This window comes from Tursiops truncatus, chromosome 1 (assembly GCF_011762595.2).
Source record: "Tursiops truncatus isolate mTurTru1 chromosome 1, mTurTru1.mat.Y, whole genome shotgun sequence".
NCBI lineage: Eukaryota > Metazoa > Chordata > Mammalia > Artiodactyla > Delphinidae > Tursiops > Tursiops truncatus.
Window position 1 is genome coordinate 164,795,192 of NC_047034.1, and position 12,135 is coordinate 164,807,326.

General features: G+C 47.6%; 1 protein-coding gene and 1 pseudogene across 4 annotated transcripts in view; both read right to left on the reverse strand.

The window, feature by feature from the left end:
- Window positions 1–413: 413 nt before the first annotated feature.
- On the reverse strand, window positions 414–4,576 carry LOC117308291 (zinc transporter SLC39A7-like; annotated as a pseudogene).
- Window positions 4,577–6,578: 2,002 nt separating this feature from the next.
- The window catches only part of NCMAP (non-compact myelin associated protein), a 53,006-nt gene continuing 47,449 nt past the window's right edge, over window positions 6,579–12,135 (reverse strand). For all 4 annotated transcript variants that reach the window (XM_019938472.3, XM_073794234.1, XM_019938473.3 and 1 more), the window contains exon 4: window positions 6,579–9,580. In XM_019938472.3, coding sequence (XP_019794031.1) covers window positions 9,439–9,580 — 142 coding nt within the window. In that variant the 3' untranslated portion in view covers window positions 6,579–9,438. The remainder of the gene's footprint in view (window positions 9,581–12,135) is intronic.

A 12,135-nucleotide genomic window follows, 5' to 3' on the forward strand; every position in this document is an offset into this window, starting at 1 on the left:
GGGTTAGATGAAGTCACGTAGAGACCATAACAGCAAGAGAGCCTGAGAGCAAGCCCCGAGACACTCCATTATTTAGCAGGAGGGAAGGTGGTGCGGAGCCAGCAAAGAGGCTGAAAACGAATGGCCGCTGAGGTTGGAAGAGAACCAAGAGAACGTGGGGTTCTGGAGGCCAAGCGGGGAACCATTTCCAGAAGGAAGGAGCAATAGGCTGTGCCCAATTCTGCTGATAAGCTGATAAAATGAGCGAGGAGGACTGAGTAGTTTTGGCAAAGATAATTTAATGCAATGATGGGGTTGAAAGCCTCACTACTAGAGAGAGCTTTAGAGAGACCAGGAAAAGAAGTGGGTAAGGCAAGCAGAGACAGCACTTTTTTTTTTTTTTTTTTTTTTTGGTGGGGCTGAAGATACAAGGACTCTCCATTCAAACAGTAATATAGGGCTTCCCTGGTGGCGCAGTGGTTGGGAGTCCGCCTGCCGACGCAGGGGACACGGGTTCATGCCCCGGTCCGGGAAGATCTCGCATGCCGCGGAGTGGCGGGGCCCGTGAGCCATGGCCGCTGAGCCTGCATGTCCGGAGCCTGTGCTCCGCAACAGGAGAGGCCACGACAGTGAGAGGCCCGTGTACCGCAAAACAACAAAAAAAAACACCCCCAAAAACCCCAGTAATATAAAAAGAATAGAGACACACACACACAAATCAGGCCATGAGATTAGCAGCTAATCCCCCTCCTCCCTGTCACTCCTGGATCCGGTTACGTGATTGAAGTTTAACTGATGTTTATCCTCACCTCCTCCTGCTTCCCCCTCTGTCCAGGGCTCTGGTCTTCGCTGGAGCTTCCACCAGCAGGTGGGAGAAGGGAGGCAGACCTTGGAGAAGCCTGTGTGTGGCAGCTTGGTCCTCCGAGAACAGGTGGGGTGGGGACACGGGGTGGGCTGCCGTCCGCTCTCTCTCTTCCAGCCTTCTTCGTGGCCCCAGGCAGCCCTCCAACCCCAACAACGTGGCCAGCCCGTGCCTGATGACACCGTCCCTCTGGCCTCTCAATTTCGCCTCTACAGCCCCTGTGAGACTGCCAAACCCTGATGGTCCTCGTGCCAAAGCCTCCGCTTCCCTCAGATACAGCTCTTTCCCTTAGCAGAGCTCCCTGGCCAGGGTGTCCAACCTCCACAGACCCCTGACCTGGAGGAGTTAGAGGCTAGAAGTTTGGGGCAGAGGTGGGGGCAGTTTATCCCACCTGTCACTCGAGTGGACCATCATCACCATATGACAACCTGCCCCAGCATCTCCAGGAAGGGACTGCAGTGGTGACACCTCCCTCAACAGCTCAGGCCACGCGGACATGGGACGTAGTTGCTCTGTAGATAAAGCAGTGAGCGGCAGAGCCCAGCCAGGACCCGCCCCGCCTGCACTTCACTGCCCACGCCCCTCTTTGAGTTAGGAGCGTAAGGCTGCACACACCAGCGCCCCTATTGCCAGACTGGACCAACAAGGCATAGTCCCCGACTTCTTGGGGCACTTCTTGCAGTGGGACAGTCACTGTGGTCAGGATCTCCAGCCCCCGACCCCCCGAAATGAAGCACCATGGCCAGACCACCCGTGAGGTTGGTGCCAGTCGGCAGCCAGATTCAGCTACCCCAATACATGCAGGTCTGAACCTGATTTTTCCCCTTCAGCATTCTGAGGTCTCCTGGGCCCATCTTTGCGCCCCATGCTCCCTCCTCTCCTCCTCTGAGACCCCTCCCCACCACTTCCTTTTCTTCTTCCTCTGAGCTCTGCTTCTCCTTCAGAGGATGCTCCTGTCTTCCACATCAGTGACTTCCATGTGTGACCCAGAGCATGTGCTTATCCTCCCACCTCGACTCACAAAGAGAGGCGATAGTTCCACCGAGGACCCACCATCTCGCAGACAGGACAGGGCCCTCCCATTGTGCTCCAGACAGTGGTAAGAATGAGGTTCCAGGGCAGGGGGCATGAGGTTGAGGAAGACATCTCCCAGGAGCCCACCCCAAGCAAAACTGAGTAAAATCTGGAGTGGAAAGCAGTGTCAGGGGACCTGGACTCCTCAGGGATAAGGAAGTGGAAGAAAAATGGAGCTGCAGAGATCGGCACTGTGGCCCCAGTGCATAGGCTGTGCTCATGGTCATGTCCATGTCCTCTGTGGGAGAGGCTGTCATGGCAGTGGCCATGGCTATGGCCATGGGGCAAATCCTCCATGCTCGTGACCGGGAGTGTGCCCACGCCAGATGCTCTTGTGAGTGTGGCCACGGGCACAGGCGTGACTGTCCTTGGTAGAAATCCACACCTGGGTGCCTGCGGCTGTGACCACAGAAGTTCTCATGCAGGCCTCCATGACCCTCATGTCTGGTCACCAGAAGCCCCAAGGCCACCCAGGTGAGCAGTCCTACAGTCACCCAGTGCGGGTCCCTGGGCCTCAGGCCACCAAGCTTACCAGAGGGACAGAGACAGTGACTCCACTTGACCTTCGGCTCTATACCTGTGTGGGGTCAGCTTTATTCCACTCATGCCCTCTGTCCACTTCTCTGGTCGCTCCTCCATTCCATTCTGTCCCCACGCTCGTTGTTCCCAAGACTCTTCCTACGAGTATGCCGCAGACAGCACTTTTGAAGAATTTTGCTATCAGGGAAAGCAGAGAGGTGGCCCAGTGCCTGAAGGGGCCCGAGTGGTCAATGGAAAGTTTTTGCTTGTTATTTTTAATGAGATAAATTAAATAAATGAAAGGGACTGTCTATGGTGGAGATGAAAAGTAGGAGTGGCGATTCAGGGTGAAGTGGAAAACGTAAAATAAGAAGGGGCTCACTTGGTCAGAGATGACAGCGCCGTGAACTTGGAGAGAATGGTGGAGGGGCCAGGCAGGGAGGAGAAGCAAACACACAGAACAAAACAAAACAAACACCACCCTCTTCTCCCCTCCTTTATTATGCAGAGCAAACTGCCCAATTCACAGATTCTTCCAGTCAAGGTTGTGAATACCGAGACATAAAAGTTTTGTATCTTTTTTACTCCATATGCCTCCTAAGACAAGAACTGGAAAGCTAGAAAGAATGCCTAAATTGGTTGTTGTATTTCTCTGAGATCAATTAAGGCACTGCAGCATCTTTAAGAACATCTGGGGGCCCAGGTAACATTCATTCAAGCGATTGAGTTGAGGCAGGAAGGGACCCTCTCTGCTACTATCTGGGCTGTGATCAGGTAGAGGGTTTCATGTCACTAGAGACCTGAAGGTCATTCTTGTTTTTACCTGCTTCTCCCAAACGTGGGCAGACAGTCAAGAGTCCAGGACAGTAGTATCTGCTGAACCACAGTAGTTCGCCTCTTTGCCAGGAAATTTTCTGTATGGGGAATGGGTGTCCTGGGACAAAGGGCTACAGAGCTGATACAATGCCCCCCTGTGTGTTCCCATCCAGTGGGCCGGAGAGGATTCCTGGAGACATTTTTGTTGGGTTACTGCACACCCACAAATAGCTACTTAAAAAAAGGAAAAGAACAAAACTTCACAATTAGAGGGCTATTTACAAAAGGCATTTAAAAATTAACAGACACACAGATGCTCCTGTTACTTTTTGCAATAGACTTGAAACTGTTCTCCCAGCCTCCAGTCTCTCCCACACCAATCCATTCTGCACATTATAGCAAGATTCATCTCCTTAAAGCACAGATCTGATCTGGTCACTTCCACACTCCAGCACCTTCTGTGGCTCCCCATTGCCCTTTATTTATTTATTTAGATGGCTGTGTTGGGTCTTTGTTGCTGTACGTGGGCTTTCTCTAGTTGTGGCGAGTGGGGGCTACTCTTCGTTGCGATTCACAAGCTTCTCACTGCAGTGGCTTCTCTTGTTGCGGACCATGGGCTCTAGGTGCACGGGCTCAGTAGTTGTGGCACACTGGCTTTGTTGCTCCGTGGCATGTGGGGTCTTCCCGGACCAGGGATCGAACCCGTGTCCCCTGCATCGGCAGGCGGACTCTCAACCACTGCGCCACCAGGGAAGCCCAAAGCTGTTAGTTTTTAAAAAGGCAAGCCGCAAGCTGACAGAGGACTTATATCCAGAATACATATAAAACTCTGACCAGTCAGTAATGAAAAAGGAAAGAAGCAAATACAAAAACTGGACAGACAAATGGAAAGATAACTTCATAAAAGATGAACCCTAATGAAATTGAAATGGCCAATGAACATATGAAAAAGCGATCAGTTCCATTAATCATCAGGGAATACAAATTAAAACCATAGTGAGCACCCACTGCACACACATCAGAATGAGTGAAATGGAAGATTCTGAACATATCCTAGTGTTAGTAAAAGATGGGAAGCAGGTGGTTAATAAAAGATGGGGAGGACTTCCTTAGTGGCACAGTGGTTGAGAGTCTGCCTGCCGATGCAGGGGACGCCGGTTCGTGCCCCAGTCCGGGAAGATCCCACATGCCGCGGAGCGGCTGGGCCCGTGAGCCATGGCCGCTGAGCCTGCGCGTCCGGAGCCTGTGCTCTGCAACAGGAGAGGCCACAACAGTGAGAGGCCCGCGTACTGCAAAAAAAAAAAAAAAAAAAAAAAAAAAAAAAAAAAATCCTACCCATTCTTCCAGGTTCTTTTTAAATACTCCCTCATTAACATTCACAAAGTCACAAAGTCTCTGGGATAAGAGTAATTGGTGGCGACTTTACTTCCTCTATGATTTCACAGCACTTTGGGATCCTGTGATCACTTGCCTGGAAGCATGTGCATGGAAAGAGCAAGAGCTTCGGGGACCTGGGTTCTAGTGCCGGCCACTTCCCATGTGGGTGGCCACGAGCAAGTCCCCCACAGCCATATAGTACTTAGCTACAAGCAACAGGAAGTGACCCTTGATTTCAACAGAAAAGGGAATCAGGTAGTTGCTAGAATTCCTGGAAGGCTAGAACCAGGCTCACAGATATGATGCCAGGTGTGATGCTTAAAATCCTACTACAGAACTAGTTTGGTACAGATACCATGGCTGATGTTGTCAGGCACAGCTCACATAGTCAACGCCAATGGGCACTGGGTCTGGACTCAAGAATGCCCCTGCCACTGCCGCTAGAATCCCTGATGTGGCTGCCTCTTGAAGTGGAGGGTGCCAACACACCTGCCACCAGAGCAGATCCTGCAGTTCCTATCCCTCGAGGTTGCCAACTTCTGGATTCAAAGTCTGCGGCACAGGTGTCTGATTGGCAAAGCCTAGGTCATGTGACCTCCCCCTAGCTGCAAGAGACTCCGAGAAAATGAGTGTCTGGCCTTTCCAGTTTTTATAGCAGGAGGTGGTCTTGTCTCTTAAAGTAGAGGACTTCCCAAACACAGGAATGGTCACTGCTGGGGCTCAGAGTAGCCTGCCCAAATACACCATGATGGCATATTGATTATTTTGAATTAAAGTTACTTGAGAAACAGCTAGTAGAAAAAAAAATGATATTAAAGAAAACCTCTCTGACCCCCCTGTTTCTCCCTGATAGTGGGAAATAAATCTCCCATGGGAAGGTATCCTCCTTATACCAGGAGGATAAAAAGCATCCTTATCACCAGAGTTAGGGAATTCAAGGCTAAGAAATCTGTATAAAGAAACATTGTTACTTCTTCATTCATCTGCTACACCAAGCACGAGCCCCTTTGTTCCATTGAATCTTCACAAATAATTGCTTCTTTGTCTAAAAATGATATTGCATAAACAGCCTGCTTTGGTCACTTCAGGGGTCCCATTTCTAAGAGACCGCCATGCATATAAATTTATTTTTTTTCTCCTGTTAATCTGTCTTATGTGTATATATATATATATATATATATATATATATATATATTTTTTTTTTTTTTTTTTTTTTTTTTTTTTTTTGCGGTACGTGGGCCTCTCACTGTTGTGGCCTCTCCCATTGTGGAGCACAGGCTCCGGACGTGCAGGCTCAGCGGCCGTGGCTCACGGGCCCAGCCGCTCCATGGCATGTGGGTTCTTCCCAGACCGGGGCACAAACCCGTGTCCCCTGCATCGGCAGGTGGACTCTCAACCACTGCGCCACCAGGGAAGCCCTGTCTTATGTATATTTAATAATTAGACCAGTCAAATGAACTCGACATCACCAAAAGAAGGACACATGTCCATGACATCACCTACAGACAAGCTACCTCCCTGCACCTGTTTCCTCATCCAAAAAACAGAACTAATGATGGCTCTATGCAGGGGAGCTGTAATGGTTAAAGGAGCTGGTGGGTAGGAAGGACCCATCCTATGCCTGGCTCACAGCAGGAGCTTAGTTAATGGTAAACATCATTATTGGTGATTTGGGCTCCATTCTAATGTCTCCTCCACTCCCCAGGGTCCCCAAACCTTGGCTTCTCAGCCTGCTGTGAAATGGGATTCTCTGCATAATATTTCATCAAGTTAACACATTTTCTACCTCACAGAGCAGCCCATCTTTCCCACCATCCTATAGAAGTGAGAACGCAATGTTTGAAACAGCTCCGGCTTTCCCTCAGGGCACTGTCTACATTGTCAGGGGAAGGAAGTTTCTAAAAAATGTATTTGTTATCTCTAAACTGAATTGAAATCAACTCAACAAATGTTTGATTTAAACTTTTTTATTTTTAGACATTTTTCTTTAAGCGTTTAATATCATTTATTGATTCAGTGGCCAAATAAGGCAGCATCTGCTCTGTTAGGAAAGGCACCTGTCAGAAAAGAAATTCAACTGTGCTGCACGATCCCTGTCTCAGGAGGCCAGCTGCAGACTCCCTGAGAGCAGGGACCATGCTTACTGTATTTAGTAGCACCTCAACTGGCATACAGGAGCCCTTAAAGGATGTTTACTGAGGTAATCGTCATCAGTTAAAAACAAAACACAACGCTTTTCTTTGCCTCCCCCTCACCTCTCTACCTCCCCCTTCCATTTCCAAGCTTTCATTTATACTAGAGGGATATGTTCTTCTTTCTTCCAGGAAGATTCCACTGTGGACAGAAGAGTTTGGCTTTAGGGCTAGAACACTCCAAACAATTTTTTTTTTTTTTTTTTTTTTTTTGCGGTACGCGGGCCTCTCACTGTTGTGGCCTCTCCCGTTGCGGAGCACAGGCTCCGGACGCGCAGGCTCAGCGGCCATGGCTCACGGGCCCAGCCGCTCCGCGGCCTGTGGGATCTTCCCGGACCGGGGCACGAACCCATGTCCTCTGCATCGGCAGGTGGACTCTCAACCACTGCGCCACCAGGGAAGCCCTAATCTTTTTTTTTTTTTTTAAAGCAGAATACATCTGGGAAACATATCTGTGTGGGCTTGAGTCCTTAAATGGCTTTGTCCTGGTTCGAGGCCATCTCATGCCTTGCTCCTTGGGCCTAAGTGGTGGGGGAATGAAGCAGAAATCCTTAGAGCTTGGAATGGATTTGGAAACGGCCCCTTTGTCTACAATCATGGAAGCCCAGAGGAGGCTACCAAAGTGGCTTTGCCCCACCTTTGGTGTGGAAGCTGACCCCCGACCTCCACTCAGACACATGGGTAAGCCTGTCCTCCTCTTGCTCAGCTCACAAAAGAATCCATGTTCTGTGAGCCGGGATGTTAGGGAAGAGTGTGATACAACAAAAAGATGGGCTTTGGAGTCAAAGAGGCCACGGTTTGAGTCTTGTCTTTGCGACTTACTGTCTCACAAGCTGTGAGACTTTGAGCAAGTATTTTTTCTTCTTGAGTTTGAAATTCTCATTGGCAAATGGGAAAAATAATACCTCCCAGGGTTATTGGGAAAAATAAATCCCATGACATAACTTATGTAAAACACCTTTTTGCAAAGTGTCTGCTGGATATTTAAACACAGGAGGGAGAAGAGATGTCTGGGGAGAAAGAATTTGCCTGTATTTCTCCAGATATATTCAAGTGAGCATTTTTATAGTGGGATGACATGAACTGTGTGACCCTGTGTCCGTCTTCTTACCTCCTGACCCTCAGTTTTCCCTCAAAAGAGATTTCCCTCAGAAGGAGAGACTCCTAGAGTTTAAAGTTAAATGTCAGAGTGTGTCACTGTCTGTAACAGAATACAGATTTATTACCTTGTTTCCAAGATGCCTTCAACTGTAAAATGCACAACTGGCTAAAAAACAGCTTTTTGAGAGAGAGAGAGAAAAAAAATGCAACCTCATTAGTGGACCCATCCATTTTAAGACATATTCTGATTTCAGAATCATTAAAATGGGAACAAGTGTATGTCTTACAATGGAAGAAATTCATAATAATAATGCTGGCTCCCATTTATAAAGCATCTGCTGGGCGCCAGGTGCTACCTAAGCTGTTTTACTAAGTCCCTGGCTTGTCATAGTCACCCAGCGAGGCAGACGTTATTCCCATTTCATGTTAGGAAACAGAATACGGAGGGGTCAAGTCACTTTCCCAAGGCCACAAAACCAGGAAATAGGGCTTGGAAGGCAGGTCTTCTTAATTCCAAAATGCTTTCCTCTTTCAGTAGGTTGTTCTCCAGGCTGAAGTGTCAAAGAGATGAGTTCTGTCCAGAGGAATGGTTTGTGAATGTGGTACTTTGAATATATCCTGAATCTTTGCAAGGTGGCCAGGAAGGGCAGAGGTAACATAAATAGAGCTGTAATCTAATCAGTCTCCAAATACTGGACCTTGGAGGTAAGATGGTAACTGGAGAGTGAGGATTGCTCAGAATCCAAATAGAGGGAAGCCAAGAAATGAGACTGAGTCAAGGTTAATCCAGCCCCCGTGGGGGTGTGTGGGGGGAGGGGCCCTGACCAGACACCAGGCTTATTCCAGGCCCATGGACACTACAGCAAGCTTTCATCCTAGATGCTGTTCTTCCTCAAGGTCATCCTATGTCTTCGACTTTGACTCTTTACTAAAGAAGTAGACACCTTTGGAGAAGAATCCAGTTTTCCCAAAACCTTTCTTAAAGAGGGAGAAATGTGCTGATCGATGATCATGAGCTAGCTAGCAGTCATTTAGCACTGGAACAAGTTATAAATTAACAAGCTGGGCTGTTGGTGAGTTAGTGCCTGATTATGGGATTGACTATTTTGCTCTACAAAGCTGTGGATATGGCCCTTCCTGTGATATGACCTCAGGGCAGACCCTCTAAGGAGCATGCCCTGACCCCTGACTCCTGACCAGAAGACTCCTGGGCCATCTGCCTGTCTGTCTGTCTGTCTAGCTATTGTGTTTGTGGGGAGACAGCTGAACCCACAGCAGTGGATTCCCAAAATAGCACAGCTTTTTGGAAGGGTGGCAGCAGGGATATGGACGTACCTGGGGTGGGGCCCGGCAGGATGGGGTTGGGGGTTGCCTGAAGCATCAGGGATTGCATAAGAGATGCCCCTGTTGACCTGACCGGAACAAACTCATAGTGAAGCTGCCAGAGGAGAAATGTGCTTCTTTGTCTTGACTGAAGGCTCTTTGGACAGTGGCCGAGACTGCACCCAGGATGGGGGGTCACCGAGTCTCCACGTGGACGTCAACAGGGCTGAAGGTCACAGTTGCAGGGTGTTGGCTGCTGTTGCTGTTTGGGCCCACGGCAGAAGGGGAGGCTGGCTTGGGGACCTTGGGCTCCAGCTCCCGTCTTGTCCTCATTTTCCTGTAATGAGATACACACGCATGGCTGAGCCTTCCCCCTCATATGCCTTGGGGAACGAGCTCTGTGACTACAGCTCCAGTGATGAAATTAATATAGATCATCGTTAAATCATGTTGCTTAATTGCTAATCACAGAAGCTTACAACTGGAAGGGATCTTAGACATCAGGTAGTCTGACCCTTCAGTTTCTTTGTTTAACCTAGGTTGGATACTTAATTTTATTTTTTTTCCTATTAATGAATGAGTAAAGTAGCAGATAGGTGGCTATTTTGAAGGCAAAATGAAGCTATTACGTTTTTTTTCTGTTCAAAGTTGTAACGTGAAGCCTCATTATGCTTGCTAAGTTTATTGCTGGAAATATTGAAGAACTTTTTACACAGTTGAGAAGAGAATGGACTTCAAACATATATCCTGGCTTTCATCTCATATGCCATAAAATTCAATAACTAACAACACTCATTCACTATAATGTCTACATGAAATTTCATCTTGTTGACCTATCGTGCTTCTTTTTTCAAAATTTCAAATCCTCAGAAAAGTTACACAAATAGTACAACTAATACCTGAATAACCTTCACTAAACAATTGACAAACTGTTAACAATTTGCCACATTTGCTTTCTTCCTTTTACTTGCCCCATTTACATACACACACAGACACACACCCACACACACACAGTTTTTTAAAAAATCATGAACCATTTGTGAGTTAGTTGCAGACATCATGCCACTTCAACACTAAATACTCCTAAGAACAAGGGCATTCTTCAATGTAACCATAACACAATTATCACACTTTAAGAACCTTCCATTTTTGTTGTTGTTGAATTAAAATTTCTGCCTATTCTTTTCTTTGCTTTTTGGCTGCATTGGGTCTTCGTTGTGGCGCACAGGCTTTCTCCAGTTGCGGCGAGTGGGGGCTGCTCTTCATTGTGGTGCGTGGGCTTCTCATTGCAGTGGCTTCTCTTGTTGCGGAGCACGGGCTCTAGGCGCACGGGCTTCAGTAGTTGTGGCGCACGGGCTTAGTTGCCCCGCAGCATGTGGGATCTTCCTGGACCAGGGCTTGAACCCATGTCCCCTGCACCGGCAGGCGGATTCTTAACCGCTGCGCCACCAGAGAAGTCCCCCTATCCTTTACTTTTATTGAAGTATAGTTGATTTACAATGTTGTGTTAATTTCTTGTGTACAGCAAAGTGATTCAGTTACATATATATATATATATTTTTTCATATTCTTTTCCATTATAGGTTGTTATAAGATATTGAATATAGTTCCCTGTGCTATACAGTAGGACCTTGTTGTTTATCTATTTTGTTTGTATCTGCTAATCCCAAACTCCTAATTTATCCCTCTCCCCCAACCCCTGCCTTTTCCCTTTGGTAACCATAAATTTGTTTTCTATGTCTGTGAGTCTGTTTTGTAAATAAGTTCATTTGTATCATATTTTAGATTCCATATATAAGTAATATCATGATATTTGTCTTTCTCTGTCTGACTTACTTCACTTAGTATGATGATCTCTAGGTCCATCCACGTTGCTGCAAATGGCATTATTTCATTATTTCTTATGGCTGAGTAGTATTCCATTGTGTATACATACCACATCTTCTTTATCCGTTCATCTGTCAATGGACATTTAGGTTGCTTCCATGTCTCAGCTATTGTAAATAGTGTTGCTATGAACATTGGGGTGCAAGTATCTTTTTGAATTATAGTTTTCTCCATATATGCCCAGGAGTGGAATTGCTAGATCACATGGTAACTCTATTTTAAGTTTTTTAAGGAACCTCCACACTGTTTTCCATAGTGGCTGTACCAACTTACATTCCCACCAACAGTGGAGGAGGGTTCCCTGTTCTCCACACTCTCTCCGGCATTTATTATTTGTAGACTTATTTTTTTAACTTTTTTTTTTTTTTTTTTTGCGGTACCCAGGCCTCTCACTGTTGTGGCCTCTCCCGTTGCGGAGCATAGGCTCCGGACGCGCAGGCTCAACAGCCATGGCTCACGGGCCCAGCCACTCCGCAGCATGTGGGATCTTCCCGGACCGGGGCACGAACCCATGTCCCCTGCATTGGCAGGCGGACTCTCAACCACTGCACCACCAGGGAAGCCCTAACTTTTTTTTTAACTGATTTTTTTTTTTTTTTTTTTTGCTGCATTGGGTCTTTGTTGCTGCACACGGGCTTTCTCTAGTTGCAGTGAGCGGGGGCTACTCTTCATTGAGGTGCACAGGCTTCTCATTGCGGTGGCTTCTCTTATTGCAGAGCATGGGCTCTAAGTGTGTGGGCTTCAGTAGTTGCAGCACACGGGCTCAGTAGTTGCAGCACGTGGGCACAGAGTGCACGGGCTTCAGTAGTTGCAGCTCTCGGGCTCTAGAGCACAGGCTCAGTAGTTGTGGCACATGGGCTTAGTTGCCCCACAGCTTGTTGGATCTTCCCGGACCAGGGATCGAACCCGTGTCCCTTGCATTGGCAGGTGGATTCTTAACCACTGGACCACCAAGGAAGTCCAGTAGACTTTTTAATTATGGCCATTCTGACCAGTGTGAGGACA